The sequence below is a fragment of the Lepidochelys kempii genome, chromosome 17 (genome assembly GCF_965140285.1).
Source record: "Lepidochelys kempii isolate rLepKem1 chromosome 17, rLepKem1.hap1, whole genome shotgun sequence".
Lineage (NCBI taxonomy): Eukaryota > Metazoa > Chordata > Testudines > Cheloniidae > Lepidochelys > Lepidochelys kempii.
Window position 1 is genome coordinate 17869932 of NC_136396.1, and position 17953 is coordinate 17887884.

Below are 17953 nucleotides of genomic sequence, written 5' to 3' on the forward strand. Positions count from 1 at the left end.
GTCGCGCAGGCGGAAGCGGAAGTGGAGCCGTAAGATGGCGTACCAGACCTTCCGGCAGGAGTACCTGCAGGTGCCGCCCGTTACCCGGGCCTACACCACCGCCTGCGTCCTCACCACCGCCGCCGTGGTGAGCCAGGAGGGTGCGGGACGGCGGGGTGGGCCCGAGGGCAGGGCCGGCAGCCTCATTCTTCCCCCTTCGCTGTCTGTGAGCTGGAGCGCCCGCCCCTGGGGGGAGGGAGGAGGGCTACGTCCTGGTTCGCCCGCGCTTGTGAGGCGTGGCCGAGCGGAGCAAGGGGCAGGCTCGGTTCCGGTTTGGTCTCCGAGTCTGGCCTCGCTCTCCCCTGCCCCTCCCGCCCTATCGCGTTTCTGCCGGTTCTGAATCCGGGCGGCTGGGTCGGTCCATTGCGGAGACGCCGAACAGCGATCCTGGTTGAAACGACCCTGCAGACTGGGCGTTACGTTGCCTACTGGATTGGGACCGGGTGGTTCTGTCACTCCCTTATCCCAGAGGACCGTGGTGCTCCCCCTTTCCAGACTGTTGTACTCCTTTCCGTACTCTGATTTGTCTTGCATACCTCCAAGTTTCTCTTCACTTAAGCTACTTGCTTACAAAATCAGACATAAAAATACAAAAATGTCACTGCACACTACCACAGAAAAAAGGCTGACTTTCTCATGTTGTCTTTATGACATTTACGTTGTACTACTTCTATTGTACTTTTTATGTAGCCTGGTGTAAAACTAGGCAAATATCTAGATGAATTGATGTACCCCCTGGAAGATCTCTGCATACTCCCCAGGGGTACATATGCCCCTAATTGAGAACCACTTTTGTAGGAGTCTCCGGAGGTGTACATGGAGCCTGTGCTGAATGCGCAAACAAAATCAAACCCACCAGCACTGAAATGGGTGAGGGTAGCAAGACATTTAACAGTTACACCACAGATAAGGACAGGGACTGAAAAGGAATCAGGTACCCACATGAGATACTGTGTATGTGGTTTTTTTGAGGGGGGGGGGGAGTGGATTAGACCGTTCTCCGAGACTCATTCTCTGGTAGCTATAATACAGAGCCACTGTACTGTGAGGTGTAGAGTGTTTCACTGTTGTTCTGTGCCTCTGCAGAATCGTTAAGCACCCAGCACAATGGTGTCCCATCCATTCCTGGCATTTTGCTAGAGTTATAAAATTTCTTATTAATGAAGCCGTTGGAGAAGTGTGGAAAATATGACAGAGCCCTTTCATAAAATGGTTATTATAGTAATGGCAGCTGCTAAAGTGATGCCCAAGCAAATACATGAAAAATTGGTTGCTGGTTGCTAATGTTTCCCACATTCATAGAATCCTAAAATATCAGGGTTGGAAGGGACCTCAGGTCGTCATCTAGTCCAACCGCCTGCTCAAAGCAGGACCGGTCCCCAACTAAATCAAATTCAACATTCAAGTGACTGGACACAAATAATCTAAAAACATGCTCATTTAAGATTAACATGTCAGTTAAAAAAATATAATGTAATATCACTTTTTGAAGCCACCTGAGCTCTTGGGGTACATAAAAGTAGATAAATTCATGGAGGATAGGGCCATCGATGGCTATTAGCCAAGATGGCAGGGATGGTGTCCCTAGCCTCTGTTTGCCAGAAGCTGGCAATGGGCGACAGGGGTTGGATCACTTGATGATTACCTGTTCTGTTCATTCCTTCTGAGGCACCTGCCGTTGGCCACTGAAGACAGGAGACTGGGCTAGATGGACCCTTGGTTAGACCCAGTGTGGCCGTTCTTATGTTCTAGACACATATGCATAATGTGCAACATAAACATATCATTAGTGGCACCGTACATATATGTTGGATGTAGTCTTTGAAGAAGTTTTTGTGTCCTGGGAAGGCTGTGAAACAGCTATTATTCTGAAAGGAGTGTTGAGAAGGAAAAACTTTGCCAAGAAATTCTTCTGAAAACTCAGTGGTTTTCAGTGAAACTAGGGTGAGCGTCCAGTAGTTATTTCTCAGAGTAAAGGGGGGAATATGCTTTTATACGGTGGAAAAAATATAAGATGTTGACATTCCTTAAAGCAGAAAGATTATTAATTATTGCCTTATATAATGAATAATGATATAGTCATAGTAGTGCTCAGAGGCCCCATCCAGACTATTCTGTTTCATGACTCTGCAGAGCCCTGCATACGAAATAAAACTTTTTCAGATGTGAAATGAGCCAAATCCAGATCTCTGGACCAAAGCCTCGCTGTCTTTTGTACTTTACAAACATAAAATGGAAGATAGCCACTAAACCAAAGAGCTTGAAATCTAAACAGGACTAAGGTGTGATAGGTAGGCACAGGACAAAATGGGGGAGGCAGAGGAAGAGGGCAGGCATGACTGTAAAAGGAACATAGGGTTGTATATGTTGGCTGAATTTAGGCTTTGCACATAATTTTTAAAATAAGAGAACATGAGATATTAATGTACCAATGACAGGTTATTTGTGTCTCTACAGTAAATGAAGTGGACTTTAATGGATTGATCCTGTCACATATTTTCTCTTGTATTTCAGCAATTAGAACTAATCACACCATTTCAACTGTATTTTAACCCTGAATTAATATTTAAACACTTTCAAGTAAGTATTTTTTCTGAATGTTAAATGTGTCATCCTTGTAAGAAAATTATTAAGCTTGCAACACATTTGTTTTTCACAACTGCACATTGAGTATATTGGAATATCTTTTTTTCCTCTGCAAGGTTTCTAATAACATTCAGGTGAAGGTAAGTAGTGGTAAAAACTCATTGCTTTGATAGTTCACATTGTTCGAACAGTAGCTAAGAAACTGTATTTGCTTACACACACATTTGTGGAGCTATCTTTTACTCCTTAGGGCATTCTCCTCCAAAAAAATTAAAATTCTGCGCTCAATATTTTAAAATTCTGCAAAATTCTGCAAATTTTATTTGTGAAATAAATATGAAGGCTCCTGCATGGCATTGGGGAGCACAGGCCACTGGGTTGCGCAGAGGTGGGAGATCACTGTGCAGCTCCCCGCTGGGACACGGACTCATTGGTGAGGCTGCACCCAGCAATGACACAGCACAAGGACCCAGCCTGCCCCCAGAAATACCTTAGGGCCTTGCCCCTCGTTGTGGGCAGGCAGGCTCAGCAAGGCAGGATCCAAGTGTGGGGGGATCCAGGTGTGGGTTGAGAAGGTTCTGGGTGGGGCAATCTGGGTGCGGGCAGCTCAGTGGGAGATCCGGGCGTGGAGGGGATCTGGATGCACAGGGGCTTGTTGGGGGGCTCTGGGTACAATAGTAATGGGACTCTGCAGGGGGGTCCAGGTGAAGGTGGTTGGGGATCAACAGTGGGGGGTCTGGGTGTGGGGGGATAGAGGTTGTCGGGGGTCTAGATGTGGGGGGTAAGTGGGGAGCTCAGATGGTGGGGGAGTGGGGCTCAGTGGGATGGGGATTCAGGTGTAGGTGGTTGGGGCTTGGTGGGTGGGGATCCTGGTTGCATGTGGGTCATCTTGGTGGTCCAAGTGCAGTGGGAGTGGGGCTCATTGAGGGGAGGGGTTCAGAGTGCAGGGGGGCGAGTGAGACTTGGCGGGAGGGTCTGGGTATGAGGGGGTCTGGATGCACTGGGGTTGGGTGGAGGGGGGAGCAGCTCCCTGTACAGGAATCCCTCCCCCTGCAGCTGAGGAGCAATGGGTGCAGGAAGTGTCTGTGTCGGGAGTTTGCAGAGCTTCCTGCAGCCAGGGGAGAAATCTGGGGGTTGGTCTGACCCGGCCCCGGATGCCGTGCTGGGGGAGAGGAAGTCCTGTCCTACCCAACCCAGCCGGGACTAGCAGCTGAGCCTGGTGCAGGATAGGAGCCACCAACCAGGTTTTCCCCAGTCCTGCCTCCTGCCCCACAGTGATTTACTTCTCTGCTGGCTGCCCTGGGCACCTGAAACGTACTGTTGGGGAGGGTCGCATGACCGCTCTTGTGGCTTCCCTTTGCTTCCCTGTCAGAAAGTCATTTTACTGCAGGGAAGCAAAGAAATCTGCAGGGGACATCAATTCTGCGCATGTGCAGTGGTGCAGAATTTCCCCAGGAGTAATCTTTCTTTTTACATATTTTCAGTCTAACTTGCAGAGTAATTTCCTTCTGTTTTGCAGTGTGTATGTTTTGGGTGATGGTGCTCTGCTGTCTTGTTTTGGGGACATAATTTCAGATGCAGTACTCTAGGTAGTATTGTCATATTACACAGAGTGCTCACACTAAAGCAGTGTTAAAAGTCAAATAAACTTGATAAAATTTTGGGCAGTCTTCACATGGATTAAAAATTAGATTGCCAAGTGCTTAGTCACTCTTTCTGCCTGCCAGCTCTTCTCAAGTGAGCAGGCATCCGAAGGAGCAACACCTCGTATCACACTAAGGATTCTTCTGAAAGATTGTTTCAGGGTGCCAGGATGTGTCTGACTGATTCAGCTCAGCTGTTAACACAATAACAAAGCTAAAAAATTGCTTACAATGAAAGCTTGTTGGTTCTGAAATACAGCTGAATTGTCAAACTGACAAGCTGTCCTTACTCCTACTTCATGCAGAATTATGTTTCTAAGTGATCATACTGACCTCTGACAGATTAATTTTTTTGAATTCTATCTGAGCACACATTTTACTTCGGGTAAACATTGCTTTAGCTTTCCTAAAGATGAACTAATCTTGCTTCAATCCAAGTCTGTATTTCATTGTGGAGAGGAATTTTGATATGGTAGAACTGAAGATGCATCACTGACCTATTCTGCAAACCCAGTAATTATACAAAATTTAGTGTTTCAATTTTCTTCTCTGCAAAGAATTGTTTGCAAAAGGAAGCGCTGTCATGAAGTTTTATAAGACCAAGACTTTCCTATTTTTATAAAATATGTTACCGTATATTTACTAATATACTATTAAGTATTGCATATAATTAAAACTAAACTGCTGCCAGGATGAACAAAATATATTTGTTATAGTATACTTTGCTTTTAAATATGCCGTTGTTTACTTGGAAAATTTGGGTATAGCAATGTATTCCCAAGTCTTTAATGCAAAGTAATAAGGTTTACTGAATTTTAGAGTCTTAGACTATTGAAAAAGATCATTATATTCGCTATTACAATGTTCAAAAACCATGTTCATAAAGTTCTTTTAGCTTGTGTGGATTAAACAGAAACTTCTTTCTGTATTCTCTGTGTAGAGAAATACTTGAGATGGCTACCATTTATATTTAAGTTGTCTTATCTGTTTTCGTCTTATTCTGACAGGTATGGAGGTTGATTACAAATTACTTATTCTTTGGGCCAGTTGGATTTAATTTTTTATTTAATATGATTTTTTTGTATCCTTTATAAAAAGTGTATCTCACCTCTTTGGAATGCAAAACTTTGCTGTGTGTCAGTGTCCACACTGAATGAGGGTCCAGTTCTGCACCACATTCTGAACTCAGTGGGAGTTCTGCGCCACTGACTTCAGTAGAGCCAGGATTTCACCCTAAATATCTAATTCAGTAATTCTTTTTCAGTGAGCTTTCATTGTTTCAATCTTGATTTGGAATGAACAGTACTAGGAGTGAGAATTCATTCTGTAGTACCGGACTTTTCTACTAAAATAGCCAATAAGACTGCTAATCGGGCAGGTATTTTTTCTGTGGTGTGAATATTTGTCCATTAACTCGGAACTGGACTGAGACCATCAAATTCACTTCATTCAATTTCAATACTTGCTTGGTAATCTACTATAAAAATCCTTCGATTGTGAAGGATGTTGGGGAATTCTACATATAAAACCTATATGAAGGTATGTAAAAAGCTGTTTGATTTTTTTCATCTTTCTGCTGAATGTGCTTAGTATCAGACTTTCCTGACCTACACCTTCAGATATCGTTACTGCCGAATGCTTGAGGAGGGGTCTTTCCGAGGTCGGACAGCAGACTTCGTATTTATGTTCCTTTTTGGTGGACTGTTAATGACTGTATCCTTTTTTACTGTTTTAATACAGCTACCATTAACACGGAGAACACAAACCCTGTGCTTTGAAAGTATAGTGAGGTCAGAATGACTCTATTTTAAGTGGGCTTCAAAACTTTCCAGATCTTGTGGTTACTATTGTCAAAGTTTGACTCACTCACAATTTATCAGACCACTCTGTTTTATTAGCAAAGCTGCTCTGCTAATACATTTAGAAGTGAGCCCCCCCTCGAGTGGGGCTTGTGTCTTTTAATTTATACAGTTTTTTGGAGAACAAGTTACAGAGAAGTTACAGACAAAAGAAGAAAAAGATTTTAGTCACCACCCTTCGAGATCCCTGAGACCAGTCACGTATCTTCAATTACCTGCCACCCTTAACAATCTCCTTTAACAGCTTCCAGTTAACTTAACTAATTGCCTTTCACACCTTCCATTCTGATGCCTGCTTCTTAGACGTGCTGGCTCTATCATAATTGCTTCTCCATTCAAAAGCTAACTGTCCCTACGTGTGCTCCCTCAGATACTTTGTAACATGTTTTGGCATGCCCTCTCGTATACAATGTATCCAGCATGTCCCCTTATACAACGTTATACTTATACAATGTTATACTTCCACACTATTAAATGTGGAATTGATCTTTTGCACTTTAATATTTGAGTTAAGGCTATAAAGATGAGATTCTAGATTGAAAGATGCTATTTAACTGTACAAGTATTATCGTGAGGATTGAAGGAAATGTTGTTCTCCTGGTGAATTTACCCCTCCACCCCCTCCCCACACAATATAGATGCTGTGTGTAAAATAGCTTCTGTAATAATAAACCCCTCATAGTGTATTTGCAGCATGGAGTATTTAAGGGGGATTAAACTATAGGTGTCTGGTTTGACTGAGGAAATATTTAAGTTTGTTTGGAAAACCATAGAATCAAAGGTCAGGTATGTCTGTTTTTGTTGATGCCATGAGTGGCCTCCAAAATGATTTTTTTCTGCAGCCCATAGGTTCCTCTCGCCCCAGTATTCATATTTTAATTTTCTACAAGTTGATATTTTATACGTGCACTGATATTTTCTTTAACTATTTGTGTCAGCTTTTTGGCTTGTTTGTGAACTTGGTTTTCTTGGGTCAGGCCTTTACAATAATGCTCGTGTATGTGTGGAGCCGCAGGAATCCCTACGTCCGTATGAACTTTTTTGGTCTTCTCATCTTCCAGGCCCCATTTCTACCCTGGGTGCTCATGGGCTTTTCATTGCTATTGGGGAACTCCATCATTGTGGATCTTTTGGGTAAGAAGCTATTAAAAATGAAATCCTTAGACTTTTTGGGCACTCCGTCATAAACTACTGGTAGGTAAAGTCTCTTCTCCACCTGCTTAGTACCTCTTCCTGCAAAGAGAAAGGGATTATCAGGCCATGTTGGCTCTTTATGGCCATATTAGTGCTTTAATGCACTACTAGAGAGGTAAGTAGATATCCATAAGCTTCCAGTGACAGGGTTGGTTATGGTTTCAGGATTAGCCTGGATGGTGTAGGTGATGGATCTCTCAAACTTTTCTGTCTCATGAGCAGTTCCCTCTCTATGCTGCTCCTCTGAGAGTCACTTCTTCTAATCAGGTGTGTGCATTGGGAATCTTTAGTTTCCACACACATCAATAATTCTTTGTACTGGCCCCACTGGTATTTCAAAAGAAAGTGCTGTGATTGCCAGGACAAGGATTTTTGGAATTACCTCAGATCCAGAAGTGCTCACTGAACACAGCTGAGCAGAAAGCAGGCCACCCTTTTAGAGAAGAAACTGGGTTGGGGAAGTCTTCAGAGCTGGAGCAATGGTCTGGGATTGGCTTATTTCATGAGTGATTGTAACAGATCCAATACTCTTTGTGGGATCTGAGAGGTCTTACTGCATAACCCTGTTCCAAAGGCCACCTCTACCTGTCTTGCTCAGTTTATCTTGGTACACATCTGACAAGTATTTGTAACTTTGGTATTTCTGATATTTCAGCTTTTTTTTAAAAGACTTGTTTTCCAAAGTGCTTTGAACAACTTATTATCTGATACATTCTTTATTTCTTTTGGAAGAGGAAACAGTGTTCTACATTAAAGACTTCTGAAAAAGTTTTTTGTTCTGAAATGGGACCTTAGCTAAATAGTGAGTTTTATACTCTGAGGGATTAAGGTGACAAACCTTTAACTAAAGGAGTCATCTTATTCCACTGGTAGTGTTTCTATTAACCTCTTTCATATAGGGGGAAAAAAATGTAAAAGCAGCAAGGAGGCCACTTGATTATTTTTTGTTGTGACCTAATTGTTTACATGGTCTGATGTACAGGGTACTGTGTTCTACCAGTTTTCATTGTTCTTGTACATGGTGGCTTACTCTTGTGTTGTAATGTCTCCAAGTAGTGTAGTGTTTTGCTTCTGCATTACTTGGAGAGAGCCAGATATACATGGCTGACTGTGGGCGTGAGACTTAATTGTGTAAGGCAGCTTGTATTCTGACATTTTTGTCAGTACAAATGAAACCATACCATGAAATTGTTTAGACGGTTGTGACAGACTTTTTCTTATATTTATATGACTCATGATGCTATAGATCTCTTCTAGTATGGCCCTTAATTCTAGTGTTTTATATGGCAGTGAGTTTTATACTGCAGTATATAGTAACATGCTACTTCCTTTTAACATCATGCTATTTATAAAGGGCATCAAACACACAGTTTGTCTTTTTTTTTTATTTTATGAAAAATCTATTGAAACATTTTAAAGGTGGTATAATGGCAATATTGAAAGTCACCAGTTCAATTTCAGCTTTCTTTTTTATTGATTCTAGGGATCGCAGTTGGACACATATATTTTTTCTTAGAGGATATCTTTCCTAATCAGCCTGGTGGTGGACGGCTTCTGAAAACACCATCTCTTTTGTAAGTGTTACCTTCCAGTTTGTAGCACATGGACAAATGTGTTTGTACGCAATGTTTTTTTTTTAAACTAATTCAAATACAAGTGAATTTGGAAATTTGAGATAAATAGCACTGAATTCATCATACTGTTCCATTTACTTAGTTGCTGTAGTTGTCATATGGGTGTTACAGTTACCAGAGTGGGAGAGGATCCAAGAGACACTCTTAAGACCTGGTCTAACTTCTGAAAAGATCCAAGAACTCCTATGCTAACTATGCACCAAATATATCTGAATCTGTTAAAAGAAACCCATTTTAGGACAGGGTGTCAGTATGAGTTCAGAGTGTAAAATACACAAAATGAGTGAGAAGCTTAACGTGGCTAATATTTTACACTTGGGTAGATACCCCCTTCCCTCCCCACCATCCAAAAGAGTCTATCGTGTGTTTTGTGATCATGTGCTGTTCACACAGTGCCATTCATATTCTTTCACCTCTTAGGCAGAGAATAGTAACCAACTGGAACACTGCACACTAGAATGGATATGGGGAACTTTCCTGAAGGTCGGGCTAAACATCTTGAAAATTCTCTGTGTAGAGCAGACAAGACCTCAGCTTTTAAAACCTCAAACTGCCTGGCATTCTTGCCTTCAGAATGTTGTAGTGCTGAGATGATCCTGTCTAGATTTGATTTCCGGGGAGTCAGGATATTCTAAGCCTGATATTTTAAACAAGTAAGGCCTTGTGTACATGGGAAAATGGACTGGCATAGCTGTTGAGAATAAGTCCCCCATGTGGACACTCTTCTGGAATAAAAGCGATTTTTATTCTGGAATAATTACTTTGCTTTGATAGCTGAGTAATTATTTTGGAATAAAATCACTTATTCCAGAATAGATGCTCTCACAAAGGAGTTATTGCAGGATAAACCATACTGGAATAGCTATAATGGAATAGTTATTCAGCAATAGTTATAGCTATGCTGGTCAGTTCCCCCGCATACAGATGTGGTCTAAACTATCAGCTATTGGAAGGTTCCCTTTGGCTCACCTGGTAGAGTGGATGCCTGTGGACCAAGTGAGGGACAGTTCTTGTTCTATGATTTTATCCACAGGGCTTCACTTAAGGTCCAGTCTAGTATCTGATCACCAATATTTTGGGACTACTTGAGTTTCTTTCGTTGTCGCTTTGTTCAGAAGACTGGTTATGAATCCTGTCATGTCCTGAATTTGTGAATGTTCAGACATAGCAATCTTCTTAAATGTGTCTGCTGTAGTCTTGTCTTCAACTCGGTATTTTCCATCCTCCCTTTTGAAAATATTTCTGAGTGTCCTGTCATTCCTTTTGTGAACATATAATCATATAATTCCTTTAGCTATTTTAGAGTCAGCCAGTGTTTGCCTTACATAACAGCACAAACTTTTATACTACTGCCAAAGACTGAAAGCTAAATTTACTCTCACTTTCTTTGCTCAAGTTTTGATCTTGGGTATAATTTTTTATATCCAGTCTAATTCTTTGTTTGTAAATTACTTGGTAGATTTTGGGCACTTGGTAAACAGATATGCACAGAGGTGAAATCTCTTAAACTGGTTTGATTGGCAGCATAATCTACAGGATTAAGTATGATTTCGGGAATTGGGAAATCCTGAATTGTAATTCTGACTCAGCTACAGACTTTTCTGTTGATTTTTAACAAGTCAACCTCTCTGTACCTTAGCCTTTCAACTGTGAAATGGAGACACTTGTCTATCTCTGATATATTATGAAGATCAGCTAATGTTTGCACAGCTCTCCATAGATATGAAGAAATATTTACTACTACAGTGACCTATTATTTCTTCTCCAAATACTGCTTTTTAAATGTTAGCTGTAAGAAATTCATCCTTACATCTTTTAATAAAGCTAATTGGAAGCTATAATTATTCTATCCCATCATTCTTCATTTACATGCACTACAACTTCCCTGCTTCCAAGTAGTCTATAGTGCCACCCTACAGTAATTTAATTCTAAATAATAAGAGACATGTATGGCTGGAAGGGATCTCAAGAGGTCCTCTAGTCCATCCCTCTGCGCTGACTCAGGACCAGGTATACCTAGGCCATCTCTGACAGGTGTTTGTGTAACCTGTTCTTAAAAACCTCCAGTGATGGGGATTCTACAACTTCCCTTGGTAATCTATTCCAGTGTTTAGCTGTTTTTCTAGTTAGAAAGTTTTTCTTGATATCTACCCTAAATCTCCCTTCCTGCAGATTGAGCCCATTACTTCTTGTCGTACCTTCAGTGACTATGGAGGACAATTAATCATCCTCTTTATAACAGACCTTAACATATTTGAAGACTGTTATCAGGCCCCTCATCATTATCTTTTCTGAAGACTAAACATGCCCAGTTTTTTAACCTTTCCTCATATGTCAGGTTTTCTTAACTTTTTATCGTTTTTGTTGTTCTTCTCTTGACTTTCTCCAGTTTGTCCACATCTTTCTTAAAATGTGGCACCCAGAACTGGACACAGTACTCCAGCTGAGGCCTCACCAGTGCTGAGTAGAGTGGAACAATTACTTCCCTTGTCTTACGTATGATACTCCTGTTAATATGCCCCAGAATTATATTAGTTTTTTTGCAACTGCATCACTTTGGCTTAGTTCAATTTGTGATCCACTATAACCCCCAGATCTTTTTTAGCAGTACCTGCTGCCTAGTCTGTTGTTTCCTGTTTTGTATTCAAAAAAGGAAATTAGGTTATTCTGGCATAATTTGTTCTTGACAACTTCATGTGGCCTATTGCTTATCATTTATTCATGTTTCAGTTGAACCCATGAAATTGAAATCCCTTCATTCTCTATATATTTTTGTCTGATTTTCTATGTTTGTATACTTCTCCCAAAGGACTTCCTCTAACCGTAGGATGTTGATAAATTGTATAGTTAATTGTTTGACCACACTTTGGTTTGTTATGAAATATATTCAAGAGACCAAATAAGCTATATCAGTCAGATTTATTGCCGTAATCCCATAATAATATAGTAAAGGGAAAAGGTTCAACACAATACCAATCTCTGGGAAGCCATCTCATGCAGCATTGTTACATTCAGCTTACACAAGATGCGCTTCCAAAGTTACACTCCTAAAGCTATATTTTTATACCCACCTGTTTATAAGTAATAGGTATTGAGTACATAATCTGAAACTAGATTTAACCAATCATCTTTGTATTTTATTTTTCTGGTACCATGGTGTGTCCCTTGTCATTGTTCTGAACATGTGCATTTCACGTACCAAGGGGCGTGAAGGCACCTAGGTTGGTATCAGGCTTGAACAATCATATATCTTATCCTTTTCCTTTGGGACATTCCAGTAATGGCTTGTGGAGAATAACTCCCTACCTGTTTCTGTGGTAACACACTCATGTCCTGATACTGACATTTTTCCTATTTACTTAAGCCAAAGTTTACTTCAGCTAATGCAAGGTGTTACGGAATACTTGACACGGGTGAACAGAATTGTGAGGAGAGTATAATATACAGTTCACATAACTTCCCAACACTTAGTAATAATACTCTGCCCAACATATGTTTTGGCTAACGGGGGAGTTTTGCCCTGTTTTTCCTATGGCTAGTTTGAATTCTCTTCATGTTTTTCTTCTTTTCCTCCATGTCCTCTTGTTTCATTGCTCAGTACTGTTCACTCATCTGTTTCCATGCAGATGACTGATGTGAAGACTCCTTTTCTTTGGCTGCCACTTCCTGTTCACTAGTTCCCCCTCAGACCAACAAGTACAGTATGCCCCTTTGTGCTTAGCTGTAGCTTAGATGAATTTGGAGCCTATTTTTGTCCTTGTTCCCTGAGCTGCCTGTTCTTGGCTTAGAGTAGGGTGCCTCTGAAATTTGAAACTGTTTTTAAGGTTAGCTCATATGAAAAATACAACGTTTCTCCTTACCTGTCTTGAGTCTTGTTGCTTCAACCACTGAGCATGACAGTTTCAGATTCATGCATATATCTTTACTTCAAATTCCTTCAATCCGGTTGTGCTGTTTATATAATTTTCAGTAGTGAGAATTAACTGTGGCTTTGGCTGACTTGGTCAGCATGAAACTAGGTGGCAAGGAAGACAGTTTTTAAATGACAAATTCATAATTAGCTGTTACTTCAAGAGACTCTCTGCTGTATTTCACATAGGAACACTAGAGGTTGACATAAATGTGGCTTTTTTTCTGGTAGCCCCCTCAGAACCAGGAAACAATGGTGGTTCTTAGAATATGGTGTTCATGTAGATCCCACTCTAAGTGCATGTGTGTGTGAAATTAGAATATTTTGAATAGCAGTGTCCATTGGTTTGTGTTTATACCATGCATGCCCTTTTGTCCACACCCAAAGAAGCCACAACCATCCTTCAGTTCCATTGCTAACTCAGAATCCCAGATAAAGAGAACGGCAAAAAAACAGGGTTGCAGGGTGGGTTGTGGAATCCATATGGACAACAACAGTAACTCAGAACCATAGTTACTAAAGGTAAGTAACCACTCCATTTTGGTAGTAATGTAAATGATAACTATAAAATTGTTAGTTGACCAAACTAAAATGTGTGGAAGACTGAGATGCTTTTATCTCAGGAGTATAAAGAGCTACTACACATAAACCTGTTCCCTCGGCAACTGATTTAACACCTGGCACAGAGTGAACTAGGAGTTCCTGTCTTCCAGTTGTTAGGGCAATAACATTTTGTAATAGTGAATCATGTCTGGAAATCAGACCTGAAAGTCAGGCTCTTTCCTCCAATCAACATGCTTACTGCTCCCTTCCTCACAATTATTCATCGTCCATCTTTTCATTTGACAGCATAGCACCCATGCTGACTAGCAAGTTAAATAATTTAATTGTACTCAAACCTTCTTAGTCTTTTGTTTGCCTAGATTAATACTTACTCTCCTTCCTATCCAGCATGGAAACCAGCAAGCAGCCTTAGAGCTTCAAGTTGATTCCAAGCACCGATCAAAAAGAAGGCATGTTGGGATTGCTTTAAAATCTTTCTGCCTGGTGACCTGAATCCTAGGGCATGTCTACACTATAAACTTAAATTGACCTATGTTAGGTCGACTTACAACCACTGCAGTTCATGTCCACGCTACCTTCCTTCTGTTGGTGATGCACGTCCTCATGAGGAGCGCTTCCACTGACATCAGAGGGTCAGTGTGGAGGGCTGTGATCCCGGGCTCTCCGCTCCACACACAGCTCCCCGCCTGGCACCCCCTCCTCACCCCTTGGGCTCTTGGCTCCCCGCCGTTGGGAGCCTGGCTGCCCCCCAAGGCTCTGCGTCCTCCCGGCAAGGGATCCAGGAGCCTCAGGGCAGCCAGTGGGGGCCGAGAAATTGACAAGAATGCCAGCTAACAGCCAATCATAGTAATGCAGTGTCTACAGGGATACTGCATTGCCCTAACTACACCGACACAGGCCCTTCACCTCTCATGGAGGTGGAGTTATGTCAGTGTAATAGGGTACTTACATAGGTGGGAGCAAGGCTGTAGCGTGTACACTGACATAATTAGGTTGATGTAAGCTGCCTTGCGTTGACCTTACTCTGTAATGTAGACCATGCCTTAGACTCATTAGTCAGAAAATTTTACATTTTTTCTTTATAGGATTCTTGCCAAAAGATGAAAATATGGCTCAGTGACTAGAATTGCTGTGGCTGAACTGTGCTGTTAGCTAGGTTACCAAACTATATTTATAGAGGCTGTTAGTGAAAGGATACTGAAGGTTTTTTGAGGTAAATCAAGGACTTGATTCCAGCCTCATTGGTAGTCTTTAAAATACTTCACCCAATATCTTGGTCCCACCTAGTCTGTAGCATGTTCCTGTAAATTGGTTTAAGTTGGGTCATGTCTCTGCTGGCTAAGAAAACTGTTAATGCTGTTCTTTTAAGTATGTTTAGATATATTTTGCTGGAGATGTGCTAACGTGGCTTCTGTAGCTGCTGTAGACAAGGCCATCGATTCAACTTCACTAACCCTGTTGTTAGGAGTAAGGCATATTTGAACTTGAGTGTTTTATGATCATCTTATTTAAACTTTTAATTTTGAAGGGCTTGCACCATAGGATCTGCCCCATATGAGCTGATTGGATTTCAACTGGAGGACAAATGTGACTTGGATTTAGATGACTGACACTGTTGCATACTGTATCTTGTAGTGAGAATGTTACATTGACTGCTTGCCTCAAGTGTGAACTGTGTATTTACATATAACTTCTGCTTTTTAGGAAAGCAATGTTTGATACACCAGAAGATGATCCCAATTACAATCCGCTGCCCGAAGAGCGACCAGGAGGATTTGCATGGGGTGAAGGTCAGCGCCTCGGAGGCTAATAAATGGCTGTGCCAATACCCAGACATAACTGGAAGGAACTAAACTGAAGTACCATATTGGGAATTCTCTTACTCCTTGTTGCAGAAAGGACACTTTATAGCTTTATGGTTCTGAATACAAGAAGCACTTTATGATGTGGCAGTCTAACTAGTCCAAGACATTTCCAGGAGACTACCAGTGTCTCTCTACACCAGGGGTTTTGTTGCATTGGTACTGAAAGCATAATCTAGTGGAGCCCAAAAAAACCAACCAACCCAACTGGAAACCATTTCCTGTTAACTTCAGTTAACAAGACCATGTGTACTCTTTTAAAAATGTTTCTAAGGCATTTTTTTCCAAGTTATTTGATACAGGAAACTGTATGGGAAACTTTGAGGGACAAAATAAAACTTTGGCTTTTACTTTTTTTCTCATTGGATAAAAAGCAGATGAGTGAGATCTTTTAAAGTGATTCCCTGTTCTCGTTGTTGAAGGCTGATGTGAAGCAAAATACACTAAATTTCCAAGCCTGTTTTCTTTTGAGTCAGACAGGATTTTAATTTTGGATGGTGCAAATTTTACCTTGCTAATTCTATGAAAGTAGATTGCTGTAGTTCCAGTACGAGCCCTATTATGAACCTACCTTGCAGGCTGAGAATACATCTTGATCCAGATTATTTTGAACTACGTGTGTGCAAATGGCCAGGTATGAATCTCACTGACATGCTTATACATGCAGTAGCAAATGCAAATGTGCATGGATAGTTCTGAAAAATCTAGCTCTTTTTTTTCCAAAGTGGTCAGCAAATTATTCAGACTGCTGTGAAAATTTCCCCATATAATTTAGACTAGTAGCTCTTAGACTGGGATACGCATAGCTTTGAGATAGTGAGTGAATAAAATAAAATGTCTTGTGACTGCTTGTTACCTTCTTGCATAATCTGTTGATTTGAGGGAAATGGTAGAAAAGAAGAGAAGGCTAGAGAAAGTTTAACAGATGCCTGCTGCAAACATGAAAGGTCCTTGTTGTGTGTTTTGGTGTTAATAAAAGGTGCCAGTGACAGCCCTGGAGACATGGCAACAATTCTAGGTTTCCTCACCAACATGCCTCAGCCACGACCTGTAGAGAAGAGGGTTATTAATGCTGTGTGCTAAGTACAGTCCCTGAACTCTGCAGAGACTGCCAATGAGAGGGCTGTGAGTGATATGGACATCTAGCCAACAAGAATTGGAGTGACATCAACTCATTTCACATAGGCCGCTGAACAGCTGTCACAGAATGGACCAGCGTACCTGGATTGGATTTGATCTACTGACTTGTCTGAGAGATTTCGTATCCCACTTCTGATCACTGAAGGTATCCATCCATAGTAATCATGAATTTCAAAAATTGAGTGCGGTGTGTGTACTCTGATGTTTTGGTGGGGGCTGATGGTGGGTTGTAGACCTCAAATATCTCAACCAAGTGATTCTCCATGGTCTTCCATCAGCCAGTTACTGCCAGTAAAGCTTCATCTCAGTATAACAGGAAACTGGTACAGATGGCAGGGTATCACTGAAAATAAGAATTTGAGTCTTACAGAAATCTCTTGGTCTAGAAAATGGCTTGGCCTGTGTTTTAAATCCTACTTTTATCCTTTTCAGAGGCAAGAACGTATTGGGGTCTAACTTGGGGGGTTGGGGAGGCGCAATTTGATTAGAGTCATTTTCCTTATTTTTTTTTTTTAATAGAGACTCTTGTTAATCTGAAGGTGGACTGTTAGCAGGCAGGGGTTGGTGCTAAAGGACAATTCTGTAGCGAGGACCGAAATCTGGCTGTTAAAGGGAGGTCTGTTTCTCCCCTCTGTAACAAGAAGCATATGCATGCATTCATAAGGATCAGACCCAGGCTAGTCTATTGAAACTGCTTGCTGCTTTTTCCAGTTATTGCCTGTAAATTTGTACTCAAAGTCAAGTTTTAAAGAGCATATTAATAGAAGTGTGGTGCTAGAGGCATCATCAAAAAATAAGATGAGGGAATGACATATAGGCTATCCTGAAATACCTCATGATGTAGCTGTCTTCAGATGCTGTCTAATCTTTATGCCTTGCATCTTCCCATATTTTAATACTTTCAGAAACTTGGACTGTTTGCAATTGAAGCCACTTATGTTGCTGGGGAGCAAAACCAGTTCCTTAATCTCCAGACCATAGATTTTTATGCAGCTGATGACATTTCAGGGCAGTGAGTTCCATCTTCTGCCACCCAGACCCCTGCCTTCACTTAACATAAAGGGGAGGCAGGCTTGTCAGGCTAAGTACCAGCAAGCTGCAGGCCAGATCAGTGGCTGATGGGCCTACTGCTCCATTAAAGAAGATGTTGAAGTAAATCTGCTTGGGGTATATTGAGATGTGCCTATCATAAAGAAATAGGAAGTATAGGAGGAGACTGCTTGCCTGAGTTATGCGGCTAGAGAGACAGCTGCTGGCTTATTATAGTATAAAATGGCTTTTCATTGCCTGTTGCTTCCTAGCTCTGTTTACTTGTTGCGCTCTTTTCTGGCATTTCTTTTAAATCTCTTTAAGCTTTTTTACATCCATGTGAGGGAAGACATAGATTATATGCTGCTCTCCTTCCCAGAATTTGTCCTGGATGGGTGGGGGGGTAAGGAAGCCATGCCTCATCCCACTCTACACTACAAGGCTCCTGGTTCTGGTTTCTTCCCAACACTATTATTCTGGGACCACCTGTTTC

The 17953-nt window shown here is 41.4% G+C and overlaps 1 protein-coding gene across 4 annotated transcripts; it reads left to right on the forward strand.

Moving 5' to 3' along the window:
• Positions 1–11: 11 nt before the first annotated feature.
• DERL2 (derlin 2) lies at positions 12–15641 on the forward strand. Of its 4 annotated transcripts, none has more exons than XM_073316029.1 (7): positions 12–127; positions 2554–2619; positions 5276–5349; positions 5888–5981; positions 7066–7261; positions 8805–8895; positions 15134–15641. In XM_073316029.1, exons 1-7 carry the CDS (start codon positions 35–37, stop codon positions 15237–15239), a joined length of 720 nt encoding a protein of 239 aa, XP_073172130.1. In that variant the 5' UTR covers positions 12–34; the 3' UTR covers positions 15240–15641. The 4 variants fall into 4 exon arrangements, with proteins under 4 accessions (XP_073172130.1, XP_073172133.1, XP_073172131.1 ...); XM_073316032.1 differs by lacking the exon at positions 15134–15641 and adding an exon at positions 13817–13860; XM_073316030.1 differs by lacking the exon at positions 5276–5349 and having other exon boundaries at positions 5859–5981.
• Positions 15642–17953: the final 2312 nt, after the last annotated feature.

Excerpts from the sequence above, each read along its gene's own strand:
- DERL2 (XM_073316029.1), top strand. The coding sequence starts at position 35 with ATGGCGTACCAGACCTTCCGGCAGGAGTACCTGCAGGTGCCGCCCGTT. Across the intron at positions 128-2,553 it reads TCCTCACCACCGCCGCCGTG|CAATTAGAACTAATCACACC; the intron begins GTGAGCCAGGAG and ends CTTGTATTTCAG. Across the intron at positions 5,350-5,887 it reads TTATTTAATATGATTTTTTT|ATATCGTTACTGCCGAATGC; the intron begins GTATCCTTTATA and ends CTACACCTTCAG.